The sequence below is a fragment of the Protopterus annectens genome, chromosome 11.part0, assembly GCF_019279795.1.
Source record: "Protopterus annectens isolate FY-2018-M chromosome 11.part0, PAN1.0, whole genome shotgun sequence".
In the NCBI taxonomy this organism is placed as follows: Eukaryota; Metazoa; Chordata; order Ceratodontiformes; family Protopteridae; genus Protopterus; species Protopterus annectens.
The window spans coordinates 386,595,671-386,609,042 of NC_056745.1; the positions used below are offsets into that span (position 1 = coordinate 386,595,671).

A 13,372-nucleotide genomic window follows, 5' to 3' on the forward strand; every position below is an offset into this window, starting at 1 on the left:
CCAACAGCTGGAGGTTGACGTGGATGTGTCGGAACACAGAGCATCTCTTGTAGTGGCAGTACCAGCCCCAGCACTGCAGTGGGGGCTCTGTCCACACCACACCACACCACAACAGACCAAATGCACGTGGCCCTGGCTGGTCCCAAGAGGGACCTGGATCCAGCAGACATATGTCATCATCAGGGGAGAGTACCATATCGTGGCTTGTACTTGGTGGTGCCCCCGGAACCATTAGCAAGCACAGTTCTCATGCCCATGGCTGGAGATGGTGAACTGCACACCCTGCCAGGTACAGTCTGCAGCTGTCCAAAAAACCCCTGTATAGGGCAGCCACAAGGCAGAACTGTGTGCATGCATACACCCACATTACCAACACAGCTAGGGCCACCCCATACCTACAGACACCACATCACAACAGCCCAATTAATAATTAAACCCCCTCACTCACAAACATGGTGTCAAATACATGGCTCAGCCTAGGTCTCTGGCAAACCAACAATACACCCTGTGCATATGATGTTACCTGTGTCACATCTCTGTCATCCATAACATCGATGCAAGGACAGGCTAATATGGTTCTAATGCACAGGGTGACTGTACTATGGTGTACCAATGTAATGATGTGTAACATGTTTTCAGCAGTAAAGTTTAATGCTTACATGTCAGGAAGTGTAGCTGTCCAGCCATGATGCATTATACTTGTTATTAACACTGAGTGATTGTGGTCTCCATAATGTATTCCATTTGTGTTGTAGGTGTCCATGTATCAGAAGGATGATGGTCTGTTGTTGTATCCTACAAGGGGCATGACACTGTGGTGACATCTTGGCTATACCATATCCTGGGTACAGGTGAACATGTCACAGGTCTGAATAACAGTTACTGCATGGGCCACATGGCTGATAGGTCTGGGGTGTATACAGGTGAGTGCATGGTGGCTGATGTCAGCAGCCCTTCTACAGTGGACAACAGTAAGTGTACTGGGTGGTACACCACATGTTTGTGTATAACACACACAGAGTCTTTGGTGTTGTGGCAATGCACAGAGAATACTGTACACATGGATGTATGTACCTGTGCAAGGAACTCATTTTAGCCTGTGTAATTCCACCAAGACAAAATAGGCACAACAACACATTGGGGAAAAAATATTTGCTAGTTTAATGCCCATGATGATGGTACTGGCAGGGTATATGTCCCCTTCCCCAATGTAGTGCAATCCTAAACTCGATAAACATGACTTGGAGGAGTTACAACCGGAGCCTGCCCCAGTAGGCAGAAGGAGGCATGCCCAGTATGCCCAAGCCTTGGCAAAGAGGCAATACACAGTACATACACTGACACTGTAGGAACCCAGGGAATAACACCTGTCTCTGATTCACACATACAGTAAAAGGGATGCAGAGCATGGCACTACCTGTGTTTTACCATGTATAGGGAGTGTATTATGTGTATCCAACATAGTCAGCCCTTCACCACCATCCTCAATACTGGCACTGGAAGTAACTCACTCTCCCTATCAATTGCTGAATGGAGTAGTATGTTCTACTAATTGTAGCTATGGTATGGATGTGAGCTTGCAAGGGAATTGGGTGGTTGAATGTATTCTATATATATGTGTGTGTGTATATGAATATATATATATATATATATATATATATATAAATCAATATACAGATATATATAAATATGTACATAAATACATATGTGTATGTACATGTATACATATATCTACATATGTTAACACAATCCAGGATTAGTTATAACAGCATGCATAGATATTCCCATTAACCCATAACACCAGATTTGGAACAGTTGCATAGCAAATGGAACACATGCATATATGGAACCACAGTGGCCATTACAGTGGCATGCAGGTTACATTGATAGCAATAGGCCACCAATGATAGTATTTCAACATGGAACATTAATAGAAACACATTTCAATATTTATTGAACAATAGGACATATGTGCCAACAGTAGGTTTGGTGTAAACATACCCATTGATTTGTGTGCTTAGAGTATTGTTGCAGATATGGTGGGGGGGATGTCAATTAACAACTTGTATATCTTTGTAGTTCTCACAACTTTAATGATCATTGCTCTAATCATTAAGGTACATGTATTATTACACTACCCTATGGCCTTGGTTTAGCCAGTGGTATGTTTGCAAACAAGTGTATACTTCAACTGTCTTATAGCTAAATTCTACATCTCTTATCTGGTATTCCTGTGAATGGAATGTTTGTTAACACTACTTGACTGTTTCTACACATATTCCCAGATTCCGAGTTAATATTATGCAAATACCTCTCAATCTCTTATTGCACACATTCTTGACAACTTGGGGGTAGAAATGGGACATATTTTGAATATTGCTCTCATAAACTTGGAGGGCTGATAGAGTGACATGATTTGTTTTCATATACATTTTCTGAAGGTTTTTAGGTCTGAAAATCAAATGTATGTCATTATTTGCTGACTACAAATCTGAGATCATCCCACTGATTTGCCATGGGGACAGGGGAACAGGCAGAAAATATGAGACAATTATCTGGACATTCTGAAAGGGTGTGTACAGTTGAGAGGTATGATTATGCATGTAGCTTACTACCACTCCCAGGATTCAAACCATGGCTGTGTCTGATAAAAATACCACAATTTAAGTGTCAGCAGAGTGTGCTGTTTGAATATTTCCGTCTATCTCTTCAGTGTTTTCTGTCTAAGTTTCTCATGGTTGCACAATCTGACCATGTAATTACAACAGTCTCATACAGATGTTCCTAGATATATTTTTATGTAGCACAGTGTGAGAAACAGTGGTTGACACAACAGTACTATTCTGATATCAGATGCTCTGAATGCTACATGTCAGCCATAGAATACCAGAGTAAACATTACCAGTCCAAGATTCAATCTTTTTTGGCAGGCACAGTTTTCTTATCTGACAGACCTGTGGAGGGAATGTTTGTTAACACTACCTGAATGTTTCCATACATATTCTTAGATTCTGAGTTAATATTTTGCACATACCTCTCAATCTGTTAATGCACACACTCTGGTCATAGCTTGACAACATGGAGGTAGAAATGGGACATATTTTGAATATTGCTCTCATACACTTTTGGTGAGTTGCTAGAGTGACAGGTTTGTTTTTATATGCATTTTCTGAAGGTTTTGAGGTCTGAAAATCCAATGTATGTCATTATTTGCTGCCTAAAATTCTGAGATCATCCCACTGATTTGCCAGGGTGACAGGGTAACAGGCAGAAAACATGAGCCAATTATCTGGACATTCTGAACAAATCTGTACAGCTGAGAGGTATGATTATGCATACAGCTTACTACCACTCCCAGAATTCGAACCATAGCTGTGTCTGCTAAAAATACAACAATTTAAGTCACAGTAGAGTGTGCTATTTGGATATTGCTGTTTATCTCTGCACTGTTTACTAAGTCTCTCTCAGTTGTACTATCTGACCTTGTAATTACAAAAATCGTATACAGACATTCCTAGACATTTTTATTATGTAGCACAGTGTGGGTAACAGTGGTTAATATAACATTACTATTCAGAGAATGCAACACTAAAAATGCCATAAGATACCAGAGTAAACACAACCAGTCCAGGATTTAGAGCTTTATTGCCAGGCAGTTACAGTTTTATTTAAATATAACCCATATGGCACTATTACTGTCACATTGTCTGGGTTATTCAGTACAACCCATTCACAAAACAGTTGTTATACTGGCTGCTGACTTTCTACTACTTTTATGTTTATTTGGTATGACTATTACAAGCAGGATTGTTACCCATCAGCCTCGTGAAGCAGCCTTTGTTGGGAGGGTGGCTTAATGGCTAAGGTGTTTGCCTTACAAACACAAGGTGCAGGGTTTGAGTCTCACAAGGGATAATTGGCTAGGCTTAAAATGGCTCGCAAGGGCAGTTAGCTTAGTACAAAACTATGAACTATGAACTATGAACTTTGCAGCCTACTTGCATGGGCTCCCTGATTCACAGCCCACTCAGCTGCAGCTGTAAGAGAAATAAAGAAATATTTAGCCATACCTATCCATCATATACACAGGCTGGACATTATTAAACAGTTACTGGTATGAGTACTTACACACTGCTGGGAAATCACCCCTCTGCCTTGATTCTTGGATCCACTGGTCCAAAAGCTCCCTTTTCCTCCATTTCAAGTTGGCATAGTGATGCCTGACCTGCTCACCAGTCCAAGGGATATCAGCGGCAATGGTGAGGTCACAGGCAAGACAGTCCCAGGCTTCTGCTTTATATTGGCGGCCTTGGTACTGGCCCTGCAGCAGTCTCTCATCATCGTATATTACCAGGAATCCTACCATGACCTTGGACTCCTGGATGCCCCAGCGCTGTGCCTGGAAGCTCAATCCCTCTCTGACTCCAGCCATGCTGCCTACAGTGGGAAGTTGCAACCAGTTATGAGCTGTATTCCCACCTGTGGGGTTTAAATATGGCTGATTTCCCACTTTTTGCCATGATTGGACGGATTTGAATATGCTGAGCTAAGCTAAGCTATGGCCAAACCTGTTTAACTAAGGTTGGCATTGCTTAAAGGGACAGGTTCTACACTGCTTACAGAAGAGCAAATCCACTTAGCTGGGCTACTCATTGCTTAGCAGTCATATTTACACAATGCTTACACCTGGTAAGCAGAGCTGTGCAATGCTTAGCATTGCTTATTTTTCATTTTATAGACTATCTGCTGAATGGCATTGATTCATCATTCATTATATATTATAAATTTGTTTACTGTCACTGACACCCCCCACTGTGCTTTCATTACATTTACTCATGTGTGACTATACTGTATGGGGCACTTGTGTTTATATGGGGATTTCACAACTTTATTACACTGATACCTCACATCTGGACCTAATGCAGTACTCTGGTTAACAAATATATGTTATTTAGTAGGTAATACAAAAAATTGTTTATGCACTGCTGTCACATTTAAAATGTGAATTGGTTACAGTGGGGATCAAAACGGGAATGGCTGCTCTAACCACTGCTTTGTAGTGGGCATACCTCTCAACCTCTTGGAGCAAAAAATCTGGATGAACCCTAAAATGATGGGGGGACAAATAGGGACAGATTGTAAATATTGCTCTTACAAACTTAGACAATTGATATCATGAGAGATCTTGCATTAGCATGGATTTTCTGAAGGATGTGGAGTCTTTTAAACTCAAATGTTTGTCATTATTTAATGACTTCAATCCTCAGCTATTTTCCAGAAAGGTACAGATTTTAGGAGGAACACATGAAAAATATGAGATAAAACTCTGGACATTCTGCGAAAATCTGTACAGTTGAGAGGTATGCTCCTGATGTGTTGGGAGTGTTTTGAGCATTCTCGCTCATTTTAATTGCCAAAAGGCAATTCTGAAGTACAGGGGCATGTGTATTGTGAGAGCTCTGCTCTCAGACACACCCTCTGCACTTGTACATGTCTCAGTGTAAGTTTAACGGCACAGGCAATGCACCTTCATGAATATGCAAGGCACACTGCCGTGCTGTACAGGAGCAGTCCCTGCCGTGCAGGAATAACTTATTCCTGCACGGATGCTTGCTGAATCCCAGGGATGATTTAGCACTTGTTATTTCTTTAGCATCTACATCAGATTAACATATTCAAGCCTATAACACATTTTTGTGCACTTCCAATTCACACCCGTACCTCCTTATGGCTTCCAGAACTTTTTTAGGTCTGTCTTCTTTAACTATGTGACTTACTATCTAATAACAGGCAGTACGAAGAACATAAAGGAGTTATTAACACGATAATGCTAAGATTGTTAGTCTGGGATGTCATGCAGGGCAGAAATTAATCTTTGTTTTCCACTTATTCATATTTTCATATTTATATTCATATTTTCATAATTGAGGTACCTACATGTTATTGAGATATATGGTGTGAAACACCAATGTGGGAGACACAACAATTCACTGTCATGTTGGTTTGTATCAAACTGTACTGGAAACATTGCTAGTTGTTTGCTAGTAATTATGAAAATAAGAAATATTTCCAGATGTACTTAATACTTCAAAACTAAGTCACTTTACAAACTGTTGCATGACATTAGGTGAAACCTTAGATGTTGTTGAAGAAAACAGTCTTTGATATTTGCACTGTAAGTTGCACATTTTGAGAGATATCCAGTATTATATTTTTGCTAATTATACTATTAAGCATATGTTTTCATATTTCTGTAAATAACTCAATAAACATGCACTTACAAAATAATTTATTATTGTCATGTGAAAATGTATGTGTGGTTAAAAAAAATATGCTAACAATATATGTCTAGGTTGTACAGTTTTCAAGATATGAAAATTTGTTAGTGAAAGCTTAGAAAAAATATAATTTGGGGGTTATGTGCATTATAATATATTAAAGAATTTATGGGAAAGACCATGAATGTACTATTACTACTGTAACAAATACTTCTTAACTGATGATATTGCTATTTGTCCAGTTTAAATGGCTTTTATTGTTCACAAAATATTTACATTTGTTTATCTTATACTTTTTAAGTTTTTTTTTCAGAAAATGCTCTGGGATGCAAAATGTTTTTACACTGCTAGAGATGCTACATTCTACATCACATAGGTGTTAATGAATTAATCAGTTGTCCTCTTACACCACCACTAATCAGTTATTTGCTGGGAAATTAAAAGGTTATAGGCTATACTGATAGCAGATGTTTACACAATACCTTTTAGCATGCGGCTTTATATATGTTCGAATGCTTAATTGTTCAAACCACTAAAGATCGACCATTAGTGATCGAACAATTAAATGTTTGAACATATAAAAAATAAAAATTTACAAAACAGAAAAAAAAGAAAATATAAAGGGTGTAAGCTGGGGGGCAAGCCCCTGTGCACACCCTCACCCCCCCCCACTACTTAAATATACCAACTCTGAGATTGCACTTCAGAGTGCTACAGTGTGGAAATGGAAAATTTCCCATTTCCTATACTGTAGCGCGATCCTGGAGTTGGTATATTTAAGTAGCGGGGGTGTGGGGGGTGCAGGGGGGTTTGCTCCCCTGCTTACACCCTTTAGTTTTTTTTTTTATTTTTTAAAATAGCCAAACATTTAAACGTTTGATCACTAAAGATCAATCTTTAGTGATTCGAACATTTAAGTGTTTGAATATTTAACATAGACCCTAGCATGCATGGTATTAGTGAGTTATTTTCATGTCCACTACGGGCTTTTTCATTTGCAGCACTGAATTAAGCCTCAGTACTTGAAGTTCATTACTTACTCTTCTAAGCAGAGAACTGTCAATCAGAATGGGTATTTTTTTTTCTAGTTTATCATTTTCTTTTTATTCATACTAGTTAACTGGCACAAAATATTTCTTGTTGATCTAATAATTCCATGATGAATCCTTTAGCCTGTACCTCCTTCAGTGTCTCAAGCCTCCTGTTGCCAACAAAAGTAAAATAAAAAAAAAATTGCATGTCATTGGTAGGAATTCTCAATTTCTGTTCCTCAACTATAACACCAAATGTACAGCCTTGACCTCCCAATGTGCAGCTCATATTACATTATCAGATCATTACCAGATCTCAACCTATCATCCATCATATTTCAGTGGAATTTTGAGTAAAATTGCTTATACTGTTTTACTTATTTTTCTTTTATTGAAATACCTGAATATATTTAAGTTATCCATCTTTCCCTCCCACCTGCACATACAAACGCAATTATATGGTCTACAAAGATTTTCCTTACAGCTTTCACATCATGCTGACCTCCATAAGCAGAGGCTTGGCTTATCTGGTAAGTTATCATCCTCCTCTTGGACTAATATGACCATAGATGCTGTCAGAGGGGAAAAGCTTGCATAGCAGTGCAATATTCATCCTCACATTCCATGGAGAAATCTTTAAGGTTGCAACATCTTAACCATGGAAAGCCCTTTTCCACCATCATTAAAGGGCAGGCCACAAAGGTATTTTTGTGAGAGATATAATGTCAGGAATAAAGAAAGTGACTAGATGAGCACTGCAAGGGCTAGTCTTGAGTCTAGTTCTTTGCAATGCATTTGTGTCAGACATACCTGAGGGAACATAGAACATGATCAGTGATACCTCTCAAACTCTTAGAACAAGAAATCTGGACAAAGCCATAAATAATGGGGTGACAAACACCCAAAAAAGGAACAATTTTTAAATATTGCTCTTACAAACTTAGAACATTGATAGACTAACAGGTTTTACATTAACATGAATTTTCTGAAATGTATAAAGCCTGAAACTCAAATATCTATCATTATTTTCTGACTTCAGTCTTTAATGATTTGCCAGAAAACCATAATTTCATGCAAAACAGACCAAAATATGAGGCAAAAATCCGGACATTCTGCAAAAATTTGTACAGTTGAGAGGTAAGATCAGTCTCTTTCGTGATGACTCAAACCTAGGTACAGCAGTAGGAGATGCAGGAGGAGTCATCAAAAGGAATTAGAAAAGCTAAACAAGCAGGCAGCAAGCTAGTCGCTGAGTGTCAGTGCTAACAAATGTAAAGTAATGGCCTTGGTCCTGCTTACCTCAGGTGAGAATTACCAACTTACTGACTAGCGCTGATGACAGCAAATAAGGGAAGGCACCTGGAGGTATGAACTACATGTAAAATTAACCATCAGAAACACAGTGAAAGGGCAGCAACAGTAGCAAACAGAATGCACTCCCACTTGGGTATGCTCCAAAAAAACAAAGGGGAAATGTTCCAGTTCCACTGGATCTTGTCAGACCACATTCTAAGTAATGTATGCAGTTCTGGAGGCCATAAAAAGAAAAGGAACATCAGTGTTCTTGAAGGATTCCCGAGGAAAGTTACAAGTATAGTGTGCTGAATGGAGGGTGAAAGGATATGACCAAATAGCTGAGGAACTGAAGTTCTTCTAAATAGGACCAGAGGTGATCAGAAAACATAGTAATGATGCAGAAGACCATATCATGGTTATATGATGGTGTCATTTTAACCATGAAGAACACAAAGGGGTGGAGGAGGCACATTCAGCAGATTGCACTCAGCTAACTACTCCCCAGATCTCTGAAGCTAATTCTTTGCAGATAGTGGACCGGTTGAATGGACCAGCATATTGGATGGTGGAGCAGAATCTGTGGAGGCACTCAAAGGAATGGGAGAAGTGGAGAAAGGATGAGAGAAGAAGTAGGTATGGAAGAGGAAAAAACAGTCAATACATGTTTATTTTCTCATTCTACCATTGAGCAAATGGAACATAAAAAGAACAGGCCATTTTGCTCACTGTCTCAGTATTTTAATACATTCAGTTTATATCTACTGTGCCCTTCAGTTAACAAGTCTATTGTAACAACCTATGATATTTTAAATATCAAACCTCACACATCAGGGGAAACAAATGCAGCCACTGGCCATATATGGAAAATCAACCAATGGTTAGCAGATGCAGTGATGATAAAAAACAGAAAGATATTTATTCCTGTGTCTCATCAACAGAGATCACTGATAATTCTCCAAAATGAGAAAAAAGTCACTTACTCTGATATTTGGCATATCAATTTCCATTCTTAATGCAATGTATTGCCCGATACAATGTCCAAGGATTCCAGTTCTGTCCTTTGCAATCTGATGATGATTCTGGAGGAAATGGAATGCTTCCTGTAATAGCATAAATTTAATATGAATTATTTAGGAGCAACTCCTCATAAGCCCTTAATTATTATGAGATAGTAAAACATGATTGTAAATCCATGGACAGATACATGTCCATCAAAAACATAGCTGAATGAGGAGAGAAGCCTGCAAGGTGACAGTGCAATAAGCAGAGCAGAGAAAAAAGACTAGAACAAATATAATTCAGTCAATACAGAATGATTACTCATATAGCTTACAATGAGTCCATACTTCAATCAGTACCCTTAAGGTAAAGAGGAGGTAGAATGACTGGTCTATTTATTGTTTTTTTTTCCAGATTAGGGTCTCTTTATTTGTTTTCTGGAGTAGAACACTGATCTCCATGGACTCTTTTTAGACCAAGCCCAGGATCAGTGTCTGGTTAAGTAACTTGTTCAGAGTCAGACAGTTAGGCAGTGGAAGCTGAGGGGATCAAACCTTGTACCACCAGACCACAGGGAACATACTGTTAACAGCTCCTTAATCCTCTAAGCCAACTGCCAAACGAAGTCTGCTTGACCTGTACTGCCATTATAACAAGCATAATTTTTCATGCTGTCCTTCTAACTGCAGCAGAGATGTAGTACACCCTTTCTAAAATATCATTTCCCCTTTCTAAAATATCATTTACCCTTTCTAAAATATCATTTACCCTTTCTAAAATATCATTTCCCCTTTCTAAAATATCATTTCCCCTTTCTAAAATATCATTTCCCCTTTCTAAAATATCATTTCCCCTTTCTAAAATATCATTTCCCCTTTCTAAAATATCATTTCCCCTTTCTAAAATATCATTTACCCTTTCTAAAATATCATTGCCCGCAGGTTTACTCCACATGCTTTTCAACGTCTTGAATAATTCAAGAATAAAATCCACTACAGTTGTTTAGTTAGCACATCATTTTTCTTTTTGCTCAGAGTGATGCATTCTTAGGTCTGTCTATTTCTTTCTTCTTTGTTGGTAGTTTAGCTCAGAGTATTAATTAAATGAGCAGTTCCACTGGAAAACTGTAGAAAATTGTATTTGATAAGTGTGAACATTTTCAAAAAGTGAGGAGAAATTGCAGGTGTTAGCATCTGGCCCTACCAGCATGTAACAATTCTTTATACTACAGGGTGCAGCTTGTATTAGTCACATAATTTTGAAACAGATGTGCTGTCATATGAAAGTCTTTTTAAAGACAAGTTTTTCTAAATGCATTGCACACTAACCCTTACACTGTACTTGTTAAAGGCCTTTATATATTATGAGTGGTGTAACACATATATATTAAGCAGTTGTTCTACTACTCAATCTGGATAGGATTATAGTGGAAACCTAATAATTAGTTGTGCCTGTCTTTGCTGAGAAAAGAATGTATAAATTGGTTAGTGAATTGTTACCTCAAACAGTACATTTAACAGTAAAATGTTATTCCAAAACCCTAAGTTACCCATAAATTGCTAAAGACAATGATAGGGGCTCAGCCTGCATGAAAATGTTCACTAGTAAAGGTACTGATGTGTGTTCAATGTTTTATGAGCATGCTCTTAGGTCCCTCATACTTGCACAGAGTCATTAAATTCAGTTCCTTTGAACATTTTCGACCTTTAAGAAGACAATTCATCTAAAGTTATATGTTGAAATAAAATTTTAGGATGACAAATATGTAGCACGGAATGATTAGTGTTTCAGAGTAAAACTTTAAAGTCACCGACTCACCCTGGTGAACATTTTTATCTCATCTTACACCTATTATTTAATTTAGCTTTGGAACTGAAAAGTTTTCTGACTCTTGTAACTTAGAGCTCATGTGATTGAGTACTTTCTCATCTATGGAGCATGGAACTATTCTTAGACTAAATCACTTGAAAGTAATTTCCCTTTCAGTGACAGACAGTGTTTAATCCCACCATGGTGACGAGAACTCAATCTAAATAGCCTACTATATGCTTGTTTAAGTTGATGAAGCAGGCAGGCCTGTGAGAAGCTGTGGGATACAATACAGGAAAAAATAAAAATGAATTGGTTTTGCCAGCCTGGAACTCTTGTGGAGGGTAGTCTTGGTCTTATATTTCAGAGCATTATCTTTCCATCTTTTTCATAACACTTTTCTCAAACATTTGTAATATTAATTGTTTGCCAAGAAAGCAACCTAACAGCTTTGTAGATTTTACCTCTTTAATGAGACTGGAATCTTCATTTCCAAGCTGACTTAGTTCTTAAAATGCAACTTTATGAATATAATAGTCTATATGATTATTGTCATTTTCCTTAAGGGTCTGCATTCAGATTGTTTCTTGAGCTTCTCCCGTTGTTTCATCATCATCCCTTTCCAATTTTAATTATAGTTTTCCACTTGTGCTATGTATAAGTGTCTTAACTGTATTACTCTAAAATACCCATTCAAGTCGGGTAATCTCAGTCTGCCTTGTTCTGTTGAAAGAATCAGCTTATCCCACTTGATCCTTGTCATCTTCCCTTTCCAGAAAAAATGTTCAGCTCTTTTTTAATTGCTATCCACAATTTCTCCTCTGGTTGATAAAAATATGCCTGGCCTGTGTATAAAACTAAAGGGACTAAAAATATTTTATAACAAAGCTTGCAGTTTTTCACTTTTTGTATTATCTTCTGTTTAGTCTCCTCCCATGTATCCTTAGCTGCCACAATAGAGTCATTTTTAATCCTTACTCCTAAATACTTCATTTTCTCATGTCCTCAAAAATATGGATATTACTGGACCAATTTGTGTTTGAGTACATAATTTCCCTCTATTGTCTTTAGGTTCATAGGTTCATAGGTTGGTACAAGGCTATCGGCCCTAGGGCCTATACAAGCCTGGCCATAACAATTCCCTGGCAATTTCTTCCCACACTGTTTACTTCCATGGACCCCTGTCTAGCAGGGCGACTGACATGATCCCCAAGGTGAATTTCCTTTCTCCCATCCAATCATCAAGGTTCCTTTTGAAGAGGGCCAAAGAGGACTCTGCTTGATATGTATAGGCAGTCTATTTCAGAGTCTGGGGAGTCTCTGGGTCAGGAACCTATCCCTCCAGCATGTTTTGTTTATTGTGATGACAAAGTTTAGATCCCTGGAGTGTGTGGCTCTGAGGGATTGGGATTTTTTTTAAGTGTAGCATGTCCAACAGCTCTGGGTTTGACATGGTCTTAAATGTTAAGCAGAGATCACCTCGGAGTAGATGATATGTGACAGAGTATAGCTAGAATTTTAAAAGCGGTCAGCATAGGGCATCTGCTTTAGGCCTGTGATTCTTTTATATATTGTTTGTTTAGCTTCATTAACTTTGTATCCTGAGAAGATTTGAAACTGTCTTAAAATGTTCCACCATACTGTAATGTCCCTTTCTGGTTTTATCAGGTATAAAATAATATCATCTGCAAATAGAGTCTTTGCTGCACTTTCTAACACAAAACGTTTGCAGGCGGTAGCTTTTGTAGATGATTAAATGGTTATCAGCTCTCACTCTGTACAACAGATATCAAATGATGACCCCCAACTGACTTGCAAGGTACTATTGGTTACTCTACTAAAGTGCCAATTGCACCTCCTATCAGCTTACATCTGGCAACCACTCCCTTCACCCCTCACTAGTTACAACTTTGGTCACAATGTAGTTTGTCAAATACTTTTTCAAAGTCTTACCCTCTC

General features: G+C 38.2%; 1 protein-coding gene across 3 annotated transcripts in view; it reads right to left on the reverse strand.

Moving 5' to 3' along the window:
• LOC122815407 (bile acid-CoA:amino acid N-acyltransferase-like) overlaps nucleotides 1–13,372 on the reverse strand; it is an 817,246-nt gene that overhangs the window by 187,175 nt on the left and 616,699 nt on the right. For all 3 annotated transcript variants that reach the window (XM_044087875.1, XM_044087874.1, XM_044087873.1), the window contains one exon: nucleotides 9,586–9,705. In XM_044087875.1, the coding sequence (XP_043943810.1) occupies nucleotides 9,586–9,705 (120 nt within the window). The remainder of the gene's footprint in view (nucleotides 1–9,585; nucleotides 9,706–13,372) is intronic.